This window comes from Physcomitrium patens, chromosome 2 (genome assembly GCF_059467195.1).
Source record: "Physcomitrium patens ecotype Gransden chromosome 2, ASM5946719v1, whole genome shotgun sequence".
NCBI classification, from domain to species: Eukaryota; Viridiplantae; Streptophyta; class Bryopsida; order Funariales; family Funariaceae; genus Physcomitrium; species Physcomitrium patens.
In genome coordinates, this window is record NC_143411.1 from 18,813,323 (window position 1) to 18,825,908 (window position 12,586).

At 41.1% G+C, this 12,586-nt stretch overlaps 2 protein-coding genes across 5 annotated transcripts; one reads left to right on the forward strand and one right to left on the reverse strand.

The window, feature by feature from the left end:
• The first annotated feature begins 989 nt into the window (after positions 1–989).
• On the forward strand, positions 990–8,982 carry LOC112276442 (uncharacterized). 3 transcript variants are annotated; one of them, XM_090248232.1, is made up of 24 exons: positions 990–1,169; positions 1,945–1,970; positions 2,278–2,410; positions 2,520–2,690; positions 2,850–2,924; positions 3,058–3,129; positions 3,242–3,316; positions 3,418–3,489; positions 3,587–3,658; positions 3,801–3,872; positions 4,019–4,090; positions 4,287–4,364; positions 4,601–4,654; positions 4,790–4,890; positions 5,110–5,175; positions 5,340–5,513; positions 5,680–5,912; positions 6,041–6,115; positions 6,310–6,373; positions 6,568–6,653; positions 6,929–7,074; positions 7,197–7,344; positions 7,666–7,818; positions 7,918–8,982. In XM_090248232.1, the coding sequence occupies exons 1-24, from the start codon at positions 1,081–1,083 to the stop codon at positions 8,194–8,196; spliced, it is 2,586 nt and encodes an 861-aa protein (XP_090104358.1). In that variant the 5' UTR covers positions 990–1,080; the 3' UTR covers positions 8,197–8,982. The 3 variants fall into 3 exon arrangements, with proteins under 3 accessions (XP_090104358.1, XP_024363546.1, XP_024363540.1); XM_024507778.3 differs by lacking the exon at positions 1,945–1,970 and having other exon boundaries at positions 1,044–1,169; XM_024507772.3 differs by lacking the exon at positions 990–1,169 and having other exon boundaries at positions 1,181–1,970; positions 2,292–2,410.
• On the reverse strand, positions 8,171–9,675 carry LOC112276453 (uncharacterized). Of its 2 annotated transcripts, none has more exons than XM_024507789.3 (3): positions 9,476–9,675; positions 8,823–8,979; positions 8,171–8,508 (listed from the first exon to the last, which is right to left on the reverse strand). In XM_024507789.3, exons 1-3 carry the CDS (start codon positions 9,641–9,643, stop codon positions 8,270–8,272), a joined length of 564 nt encoding a protein of 187 aa, XP_024363557.1. In that variant the 5' UTR covers positions 9,644–9,675; the 3' UTR covers positions 8,171–8,269. The 2 variants fall into 2 exon arrangements, with proteins under 2 accessions (XP_024363557.1, XP_024363568.1); XM_024507800.3 differs by having other exon boundaries at positions 8,171–8,534.
• Between the last annotated feature and the right edge of the window lie 2,911 nt (positions 9,676–12,586).

The window sequence follows — 12,586 nt, forward strand, 5'->3', positions numbered from 1 at the left end:
GTCAATTTCTATTTCCAAGCGTTCTTTCCAGCCGTCTGTTCTCCTCAACTTGTTACTGCAATTTCTGCGGTCGTCCAGGTTTGAATTCGCACACACGGGAACGGTCAGACCGTATGTAGATGTTCACCGAAGGCACTGCCTCGCTGCGACGGCAGCCGAATTCTAGACTTTCCCGTTAGATGGGTATCGGCAGATAAGAGGACTGAAGTAGTGAGGGTGCATCAACCGAAGCAGAGCATTCAGTTGACATGAGCAGTGTAATGGCAGGCAAGTCGTCACACTCCAGGCAGGAGGTCGTTGACGAAGAAACTCGTGGATCACGACCTTGATGAGCCGTGGCGCGAAACGATCATTAATGTCCAAGCTGTCAATCACTTTGAGGATCGAAAAATCGGCTTAAGTTGCAGTCAACTGGCTGCCGCTGATCGGATGCACTATAGTCAAAGGGTCTGAGATATTTCTTTCTATAGAATCCGAAATTCGAAGATGTGGGGAGCGTTGTTTCGTAGGTTGATTTCTTGGGCTTGTACAGGCCAGATGTTACTGAGGAAGACATCATCTTTTCTCATCTGTCCTAAAGGAGGTCAAACCTGGCTACTACGGGTAACCATTGTTTGTTTGACATTTTGGTACACTATTGGAAACTGTCCTGGTTCCACGTCACCAGCTCCACTCACAAAAGATTCGTTATCTTTCAGTAAAGGAGGAGTAAAACCATAGACATCTTCGTCTGGACAGTACAAGTAAAGGAGGAGTAAAACCATAGACATCTTCGTCTGGACAGTACAAGCAATCTTCTGCTTGTCCCACAAACAGTCCCAGTTCCATATACTGAGTGTACGTCGGATTGTTTTGTCCTGATCAAGGATTAAACCTGTCGAGAGCTTTAGCATCTACAGAATGAGATTCTGTAGCTGTAGGCAGCAGGTTAGATTGGGCCAACTCAGAAACTCTGTGGTGTGATGTGTGAGTAACAGTGAGCTAAGGCTAGGGTGTAGGCAACAAACTAGTGAAGACACAGCTCATGTCAACTGACGTAAAAAGAGCCCGCGCTCCTGATAGCCTTGTTTCTGCCTCTAAATGTCAGTCATACACTTCAATGGCAGCAAGTTTCGCGTAGCTCCGACTCCCAACACACAAGTCCAGCTCATCTTTCAAGCTGTGACCAGGTGAGAGCTCTGCTGGTCCATAGAATCGAGAGGTTGAGTTGATGAGGCTCTAGCTCCCTCATGCAGCTCGTGGAGAGAGTCACGTCAGAAGCTAAGCACGTAGTTTTGGCGTGTAGTTGACGATTTTGTATTCGATAGGCGCACAGGCTCGGTCCAGAGTCTAGATGAGTATAGACAGAGTAGTGACTACTCCATGGTTTTGAACATGGAACGCACCCACTCAAGGACATTGTTGTGGTGGTAAACAAGCCAAGGCACGACCACGAACTACAAAAAAAAACGGCCGGTTAACCACACAGGGGAGCATGTGCCCGGTTACAGGTTTCAAACTTCTGATGAGGATCACTCGTTGGTTGGAGACGACGTGTTGTAAGTTATGTGGTAGCATCTAGTGATAGTTTGTGAACCAGAGAGCCTGATGCATCCCGATTCGGAGTTTTTGATTTAGCAGCTTCTTTTTGGCTTTCTAGTCTTATTCAGGATTCGAATATTGCTGAAGCAAGACGATCTTGTAGTCGGAATCATCATCAGCAGCTGAACTCGATTATGGAAGAATTCTGAAAATGCAGCTGTGGAAGTTAGGAATGAGAAGTATTAACTCCAAAGAGGAACGTTTTAGGTATCCAAATTCCAGGAATTTTTCAGACTGAGGGTGAGGAGATTGTGTATAGCAGTAACATGTGAGATTGTAGATGGACGCTATGCCAAGGATATGGCGCAGGAAGCTTCTCTCGTCAATATTCCTGTTCCTGGGACTCAACTTTTTCTTTTGCAGATTAAGTCATGCTACTCTAGAACAAGGTACTCTCTTGCCTCATATTCCGAATAGGATCCCAGGGATGGCCAACTAAGTTTTGGGTTCTTAAAGTTATGTAGAATTTAGGGGAAAAAATAAATCGCGACGTTTTAGCAAGAATTTTTCCCTACAACTCTTTGGGAAAACCATAGATCTGTGGCAACTTTCAGAAAATTATATGAAGTAGAAAATGAAGGAATTTATTGCCCAAATTCTGAAAATATCGCAGGCCATGGAAATCATCTTGCACTTGGAGGATTCAGGTTTTGATGATCAGGACAAGTTTGATGTCGCTGACTCTGTAGTGGGCAGGCATTGCCTTGCAGGAAGTGAAAAACTCCGGATGGATAACCCAGAATCTTACTTCATGGACACCAGGAACAGACCCTTGTGTCAGTCACTGGGTAGGCATCGATTGTGACACGATGGGCAACATCATCACCTTGTAAGATCAGCCCTAAATCCTCTGAACTATGCTTTACATTTTGGAAGTGTTCTGCATATGACGGAGTACTACACTGGAATATTTACGAGTACTTGGTGCTTTTCGCCAGGAACTTGACACATACGGGCTTAAGAGGGCCTATTCCACTTGCTTTGGGAAGACTTACGTTGTTGAAATACTTGGATTTGGGAAATGACAAGACATGTGAAGGCTGTGGCCCGTGGAATCGTGTGACAGGCGACCTCACTGCTCTTGGGACTCTGGTGAACCTTGAAAGACTGTGAGTGAGTCTTTCACTACATTTTGAATATCTTTAAATCCTGGTTTCCAGAGAGTAAGTATCTTTTTCATTTTCTCACACAATTCGAAGTATATAGAAGGTTTGCTCTCTGTGACCCGGTTACTTTTTGTGCATGATGTTTCTCGTGGCTGTATCTAGGATTCTAACATCGAATGAGTTATCTCTTTCGACGTTCCCCACAGCTATATTTCAGCTCACGAAACTCACGGATCTGTAAGTGGCATGCACCCTTGACAAAAATCGTTCTGTACTGGCAGCATTCTGTGCCATTACGTAGTGGAGTTGTCGGAGTTATAATGAAATTTCTAGGTTTTGCAACTTGACTTCGTTGTCTCCTTAACCACAGGAGGCTTGACAATACGCTGATCGAAGGCGGAATTCCCCTGCGAATCTCAACTCTGCACAACCTGCAATATCTGTACGTCAAGCACGATGGACACTTCAATTTTACAAAAGTATTGCCCCAGTGTGTCCTCTCAATCTGCTTTTCAGGCCATGAGCGGATTCTTACTCTTTATTCTGCTGAACAGGTACCTTGGAAATAATTCGTTTGGAGGAACCATTCCTGGAAGCGCGCTAAGCTCCTTAACAAACTTGAAGGAACTGTACGTGGGTATCTGTGCAGTGTGTGATTTCATCAGTGTGAATTGATTTTGCTTGCATATTAGATTATCTACATACTTTGACGAATTAGCAATTTCTCCAGGTCTCTCTGGGGTAATAGTCTCAACGGGGTGTTACCACCCGAACTTGGCAACCTTGTCAATCTAACCTACCTGTGAGTCAATCTTCCCTTTGCAATGACTGCAATGTGATTTCCCATCCTGACTTGGATCTTGTAATGGTTGACAAATTGCTAACACTACGAACTGCAGGAACGCGAATAAGAATAATCTCTACGGTGGTCTTCCTCCGGAATACGGAAAGCTCACCCTTCTGAAAAAGCTGTAAGTTACGAAATCTTCTTTCCTTGATCAACATGTGTATATCGAGCTCAAAACCCTGTCCGTAGATTAATAGCTCACATGGAAAACTGGGTAACTCAACTGACGCTCTTTCGGCATGTGATGGTGTTGGAATGTGTGAAAGACTTCTTTACAAGAATACATTTACAGGGCCTATCCCAGACACATGGCGTGGAATGACCAGCATGCAAGATCTGTATGGTTCCTCAGACCTTCCCTTGCATTGAATTAGAGGAAACTTTTGTGATTTTTCGTTCGTTAATTTGAAAGCGTGGTTGATCAAGTTTAGAGTTCCAGCTGATTTTGCACTAGTTTCTGATTACTTTTCCTGATGCGATGCAGAGAGATCAATGTCAATTATTTGTACGGGGGGCTTCCTTCGTGGCTGCTGAAAATGCCTGCAATTAAAATATTGTAAGTTAATGTGACCCTGGCTTACTGTTCCAGATAAATTCTCCTGCTCGCCTAGGATACGTACATATGCTTGGTTAGGATGCTTATTTTCTTTTAGGAAACTCATTAACACAGTTGTTCAATGTATTACTTCTTTCTGATTGAAATAATATTAAGAAGAATGTGTGATTGACATGATTCTGACACTGGGATACAGGCAACTCGGCAATAATCAGCTAAGTGGTCAGACATTACCAGTTCTGAACATCAGCACCGCGCCCAGTTTGAAGTACTTGTAAGTAAAGTATTCCGAAATGACGATCCTAGACGAACTGTTTAATGTCTTACCTGTTTGGAAAGTTGGAAATGGGAACATGCTGTTTCTGTTTCTCTGCTTGTGAGTCTTGTAAGTAGTAGGCATTAAATGTGGTGGAGTTTGCTGGTACCAATTTACCCCTCCACAAAGATTGGTGTGGTAAGTTTTATCAGCAAGAAATAACAGGCCACGCCGTCGTCTTCTTGATCTTGCAGATATGCTGATTGCAATTACTTGGAAGGAGTTCGGCCAAAAATCGACAATATCACGTGAGTAGGCCGTGCCTCGTACCTCAATGAGCTCCCTTTGCTTTTGAAGGCTCTAAACCACGTTATAGTGTCCACTTTTCCCCTTCGAATATGTTTAGAATTGAGGTCTTGAATTCATGATCTTAATTATCACAGGGCGGCGCTTGATTATAACTGCTGGGAAAACGAGGGTTCTTTGGACTCCGCCTGTGTCAGAGCCCTAAATTGCTTAAATTTTCAACTCGCTGTCAGCAACGGTACATGGACTTACTTGTAATTTCTAACTGCTAGTTTTCATGGACTCGCTTAGAACTCTTGTACGTTGATCCTACCTCAATCTAAAATTGCCACATGATAAGTTGAGTAATTTCTCTGGACGCAAGCTTCGGTAGAGGATGTTGATAATCTGAGGGTTATTTCAAGTTTTCTCTGGAGAAGATATACTTATCCAGTTTTATTTGGCTAATTGAGCGCAGGAAAATGTCCAGTTTGTCCTAGCGGGCAGCACATGGTCAACACCACGACATGCATCTGTTTTCGAGGTTGGTTCCTTGAAAAATCGAGCAAGCTTCATCTTGTGAAACACTGAATATTGTGATGGTATCTTTTCACTTGAGGCTTGTTCTGTGCCACATCAAAAATAAGTGATAGTATGTGTGGGACAACGCTTCTATTCCTCTGACATACTCTAAATTCTAACTTGCAGATCCTGAAAATTCGAGCAAGAAGTTGGCAATTGCTGCTATAGTTGGAGGTGTAGTAGGGGGTGTATTCCTCCTACTTCTCGTGGTGGCTTTTTTCATTTTCAGAGCCAGAAAGAAGTCAAGAAAATCTCAACCAGCAGTTTCCCATCCCGACTACTTTCAAATTGAGAACGGAGGTGAGAAATGCATGCTGCAATTACAACCTCTCTCCGCCTTGCAAAATAATTTTGAGGACTGATTCATTCAAAATAGCTGGATTTTATATCTTGAAGTCTTCAATTGAGTTCTCTTCCTAACGTGAGGACAGGACTTAGCTAACGATATGCATTGAGAGGTTGGCAGGTAGTACGAGGTCATTGTCCCAATCCTGGGAAGCTCCAGGGGGTGTGCATCACTTCTCAATCAAGGAGATAATAAAGGCAACAAACCGCTTTGATAAGGCAAATGAGATTGGAGAGGGTGGATTCGGCAAAGTTTTTGTAGGAAAATTCCCTTGTGGACGCTCACTTGCAATCAAACAAGCGTGTATTGCCGATTATTCGTCAGAGACTGGCCGTGGACAGTTCAGAAATGAGGTAAGTGATCCAATCACCCATTTGAAATAATTCTCAGTTAAATGCTTAGAACGAACTTGTACCGCACCTTTCTATCTAAATTTAGGAACTGGAAGACATTCATGGATTTTTTCGTTTTGTTCCACCAGGTATCGTTATTGAGCAGGCTTCACCATAAGAACTTGGTACGACTGGAGGGATTTTGCGACGACGGTGGTCAGCAGGTTCATATCCAGCCTGCTGAGTGTCATCTATATATTGTCATTATGTTCCCAGAACTTTCTTCATGTACTATAATTTAGCAGCATTGTGACATATTTCAACCTGCATTGAGCAGTGGCCTATCCTGCGACTCTGATACAAAGAAATTTAAGCTCCTTCCAGACTGATTAATCCCTTTTATGTTGGGTCTGAGTAGATTTTGGTATATGAGTACATGAAGTTGGGAAATCTTCACGATCTTCTCCATGGAAATGTTCAAGGTATAAGCGGCACCTTTCTAAGTAGCATCACTGATTTATCTGATTGCATGTGGAAGAGTATGACGTCTCATCATCATCATTTTTGTATTGGTAATCCTAAAATTTCCAAATGTTTTCATCCAGTGATCCAGTGATCCAGTGATTTCCAAATGCTCGTTGATAATTTAGTTATTTATTTATGTACATTATTGCAGGCAAGCACGTGACATTGGACTGGTACAAGCGTCTGGAGATTGCTGTCAATGTTGCTCAAGGCTTAGACTACTTGCATTCGTTTGCGGTACTTTTTTTGTCTCATAGACAATCAAATAATTGATTTATATATATATATATATATATATATATATAATGAACAAATGTATTTATGCTTCAGACTTCGTTTTCGTTTTGATTTGGTTCTTATTTCAGTTTAATATTCCACTAGGACGTGGCTCAACGTTGAATATTTGGCAAAACTTCGGAGAGATTTGAATGCGATTTCCAGAAGATTGTGTATAATTGTGTATAATTGGAACTTACTGATTAAAACTTTCACCTGAATTGGCTTCTCCACAGCACCCCCCTGTCATTCACAGGGATGTGAAGCCTAGCAACATCTTGCTTGATGACAACCTTGTAGCCAAAGTGGCGGATTTTGGTATATCCAAAGAAACGATTGAGATGGGCACTCATGTGTCTACAAGGCCAGTGGGGACAGCAGGGTACCCATCGTTACCTTTCAACAAAACTTTCTTTTTCTTCGTTGGCAGTGGTTCGCATAATAGTCCATTGTTGTACCGATAATTGCTGCAAATATGTAAGCTGCATGTTTATGTTGTTTCAGGTACTGGGACCCTCAATACTTCCTTCGTCTACAATTGACTGCTGCCAGTGACGTCTACAGCTACGGTATCGTTCTTCTTGAGCTCATTACCGGCCGTAAAGCGATTGAATCTGATGGACTTGAGGAGGATACTAATATTGTTGAATGGGTAAGCCGTTTAGCTCTAAAACAGTGAATGGGGATGTGTCATGGATTTTATTTTTTGATTTACGGCATGATCCATTTCAACCTTGGTAGCCTTTTGTACAATAGCATATTCTCATGTCTATAACTGCTAACATTGTTGAATAAGCTGAAAAGAGCAGAAATTTAAGAGGTCATATTACTTGGGACCTTTTTGTTCATAATATTTTCAACGAGTTTAGTTAATGCATCTGATGAAATCAATTAAACCATTAGAAACGTGCTGTGAGGTAGTTTTCTTTATTCAGGAGCTGTAATCACCTGAGACTGTTAATATTGTGTCCAGACAAGGGCGAAGATGGAAGCATGTCAAGATGCACTCCACAGCATAGTAGATCCTAGACTGGAGGGAGATTATCCAAAAAGAATATTTAAATATCTGGTTGATCTTGCATTAAAATGTGCATCTTTTGAAAGACAAACTCGACCTACGATGAAGGTATGCAGCCGTTAACATTAGTCGATTTCACTTTTGCAGCATAGAGGACCTATGTTCTGTATGCGGGCACAGTTTTAACATCATATTGGGTTTTGGCAGTACGTAGTGAGTGTTTTAGAGCCTTTGTTGCAAGAGGCAGAAAGACCACCTCAGAGGAGTTCGCAGTCATTGTCGTTTTCGCGACCACTATCTTCTTCAACGACAGAAACCAAAGTAGGTGGCACAGGCTCCAGTAAGAGCACCATTAGGAGTGACATTGAATTCAGCAATCTTACAGGTGATACATGGGACACTTTTCCAACTGTGGCATCAACACGCACAGAAGTACCTCAACGGGGGCAAAGTCCAGAGCTTGAGAAACCATCGTCAACAATATGATGAAAGAAGCAGATATCTGATGCATCTTCTCAGCTGTGTACAAGAAGGAATAAGATTTCCCTGAGCATCTTACTCATTGGTTTTCCGGAGAAATTAATTGCAGAACCATCCTGTAAGCATCCCGATCTGCAGCATAATATGACTTGATGGTTGTCTCTACGTAGAACCCTTTCTTTTTATATAAAGCAACAGCAGCAGAACGAGCTGGGTCTACGTGAAGATTCACGCATTGAAGCCTTCTATCACGAATTTGTTGAACAGCTGCATCTATTAGTGCTTCACCATATCCTTGTTTCCGGCAAGTCTCCCTTACTGTAACAACATCATTGGTCAGCAACCTGTTTCCACTCATGGGATAAAGAAATGAGTTGAATCACATGTGGGCGCAAAAAATATATATACTATTTTGTTAGAATGTAGCTCACATTGATTTTTTATTCAGTAACTACTGCAAGTACTTCAAATAGCGATTATCAGTGAAGGCAGTCTGGCCTGATTCTATCACGGTTGCTCACCCGAATCTCGAATTAGGTTCCGTAGTTGAGCTCATTGAAACACACGGTCCAAGATGTAGGTAAAAAAATGTATGCACGACTGAAATGGAACGTGAAAAACCCACGAAATACCTGCAAGTTTAGTAATGGAGGCTGCAAGTGACGTCCATGAATACATAAGATAACCAGCAACTTTAGCTGGATCGGCAGTCTCCTCAGTATCTCCTTCGCCCTTAACTACATCGCCTATCAAAACGTAGAGCATGGTTTGGTTCCTTTTTTTGACTTCCTGTTTATAACATTTCAGCTTAGGTCAAAAGTTTCCAGCAAGTATTTCGACAGCTTCAGCTTTAACCTACTCCTCACGAATTTAAAATTGCCTGTCCGATGCTGTCTTCGGTCACCTTTTAGGGCAGTACGTTTCCTAGCGTGTAATTCACTGCGGTACAGCTTCAGGAAATCACCAGCCAGTGATAGAACCCAGCGAGTTCTACCATTGAAACGAAGATAAGCCAGAACGGAAAAGCTGATGAAAGTTAGAGATACAACCTAGATAACTTGGGAAAGGCAGCTTGGAGAAGAGCAGAAGTAAATTGACAAACAGCGACGGTCGAAATTTGTAAACCCTATGAACACCTTCAAGGCCTAACAAATATCACTGCTTACCGCATAAATGCTATAAAATGTTTTACAGGGACTATTAAAAAGCTAAAAAAACAGATCGACGTCTTCAATTTTCATCCTCAATAACTCAAAGAAGAAAAAGAAGGAAAAAGACGACTCACCTGAGAAAAGGACGACGAGAGAGACTCGTGCTTGGGAAAGATTCGGCGCTCTAAGCGCGCAAATTCTTCGACCAGGGCTGTGTCAAGAGAGGAAGATGATGCCCGGGAGAAGGAGGGAGACAGCGTCCTCACTCGCCACGCCACATGAGCTGCCTCGTCCGTGGCCATCGCTCCGTCAGCTGAAGCAGCTTGGAATCACTAAGAGCGGAAGTGAGCAAATCGGGATGCCATGGCAAGCTTTCCGTTGACGATTCCGAAAGTTTCCACCTCTGCAGACTATGTTAAAATAACCATCTGGGTCCCACACGTATTAACTGGGGTCGATTTTGTGGGTCCTCGAATTTGCCTGCAAAATATGTCAATGCCACCTTACTGTTTTCAAAAGAATTTGGATTATCATTTTCTTAAACTGCAAATCTCTATTGCGACTTGACTTTTACATTCGGTTGCGTACCCTAAACGAAGCCATCGAAGCTTCAACACAACATCCACACACAGGATAGGCAAACAAGAGGGGCTATTAGCTCTTTACATCGGTGGAACATCTAAGCATACTTCGACACGCAGCAGTCAATGACGGAGACAACACGGGGTTGCCGTTGTGGACTTTCACGCCACCCTTACCCGAAGCTACAAGCAAGATTTTGCTAGTGTGCATTTCTGCCCGACTAAAATTTTAGACTACTCGTTCAACAGATTCGCTTGGACCCGCTGAAGGCACAGGTTGCGCAATAGCTAGTGTAGAGAGGGAGTGTTTTGCTTGTATCGTCTCTCGGACGATTGGGCTTCACTTACTCTGTGTTTGTCAAGTGGCGCTTCTTCTTCAATCAGTTGCTTTTGAATACTTTTGGTAGTCTTTCGGAATTTCATTTGCTGAATTTTCGTGAGTGCATGATATTAATCACAGTCACAAGCAATTGGAAAGCGTCGCAGAGTTTACCGTTAAATACACTTCTTTGAATTTCAAGACATCGGGAAATAGTCCAGTTGATATTTCGTCCTCACACATCTAGTGAATCATCGAATGGAGAAAAGGCTCGTCACTCGAATTATCAACCAGACGAAACAGAGGCTGACGCTAAGAGTCCGAGACCAGAATCACTTTTCAAAGCTAGTGACCATCGACATCGGAGAGGAGTACAAAATGAAGACTGGCTTGCACTGGGCGCATCAGGAATTCTCATTAGAAACCAGCATAGCAGCGAAGAAGCTCACCTTCAATACAGACGATTGCTGCGAGAGCGAGCGCATCACCATCCACGATCTACCAGGAGGCAAACTAGAGGCTCACAGAGTTGCTCGGACCCAGCTTCAACCGGGTGTGGTTGAGAAACCAGCTCCTAGGTTGAACAGTTGGATTTGCCTGCCGGAGACCTTAGTTTGCAGGTTTCTGCAGTGGCAATGAGTATCGCAGATCTCGCTTATCGACACAATGATGCTTCCTCTACCAAGTATGTCCGACTGATGATTTAACACAGAATCCCACCAAGTGTTACTCACTCGAACCGGCAGTTCACGATATGGGTTTTTGCAGACGTGTGTTTGTTCTCACAGGTTCTTAACGATCACGTACATATCGATAGCCCTGCGATCAGTGGAAAGTTGGTCTTTATCGAACTGTTCATTGTCAGGGCGAAACTGCGAGTGGGACGCTGGGGTCTCGTAGACCGCGAGACGATCACAAGTGCGTGGCTTCGTCTGTTGTCGAGATCAACACTGCAGCAGCAGGTGTCTCATCAGAAGTGCTCGACGAAATCGGCAGCGCTAATCGGGATCGCGGCGGACGAAGCGCCGAGATTCCAATCGTGCCACTGACTTCTGCTTGGAGTAATTATAATATTTAAACTGATATGCGTTCATAAGTGATTACTGCTGATCAAATATTATGTATTGGTGACTTTTTCTTCTCTAATAGAAATATGAAAATAATCGTAAATTTAATATTCAAAATATATACTATCTATTTAATGAAAAAACTTTCATAAGTGATAATGTAATTTAAGTAGCCTATATTATACATATAATAATAATCTTTCAAGCATCACATTGATTCTCTTTCTACAAGAGATTCATCTCAAAAATATTTCCATTGTCTTGTTCTTTTCACCAATCTTATTTATTCTTTAATAGTATTAAAATTAAATAATAAAATATTCTCATATTCAAAACATCATGATACATTGTATGCAAATTAATACTTCAACAAAATAGATATATATTAACAAATATCAATGTCTATTAATCTTGTTGTCTTATCTTTTAAAGTTAAAGCACAAATTTATAATAATAAAAATAAAAATAAAAATAAACTCTTGACTAAAAAAAACTTAAAGAAACTATTAGTATTACATTATGTATTTTTTTGAATTCAAGTGAAATTCCACATATCATTAATTTTTTTTTATTAATTAGTTAGTTTGAAGAAACTAAAACTCTCAAAAGCAAAATTTTATCTACTAAATATACTTTGTATATATTTCAAGGACATAAATCACAAAACTACCAAAGTATTGATATACTCTTGTATTACTAGAAGAGAATAAATATTCACTTAAAGATAGTTGTAATATTAAAACTAGAATGACTATTCGCAAAGATGAGACGACTAAAGACTCTTGAAATAAGACTAAGAACAAAATAGGCATTGATAAGAGTGAGAAAAGCTTTATTCTTTCCTTTGTATGGACTATCTAACTTAGGAGCTACGTTGCGAAGTTTTTTAAGTCATTTGACATATGTCCAATTTGCAAGACACATGTCTAATTTGCAATGTAAGTTTCCAATATATACACCACATAGCCAACTTATATCACAAATAACCAACATGTACAATACATGGCCAAATTGTTAGATAAGTCATCAACCTATCAATTACCAACAAATACTTGTAAAGTCAAATTCCCGTCTATGGAGCTTTTAAAAAGCTTTTCTATAAGATATTATCAAATTCATCTACTTTTATTTCCTTCTACTTAATTCCTTTTATTTTAGTAATTACTAGTATTAATGTGTGTATTTAGGATGATATACAAAAAATATCAAAACAAATCTTTTTAATAAGTCATTTTTATTTAATTAAGTAATAATTTAAATTCTTTAAAATATTTTAAT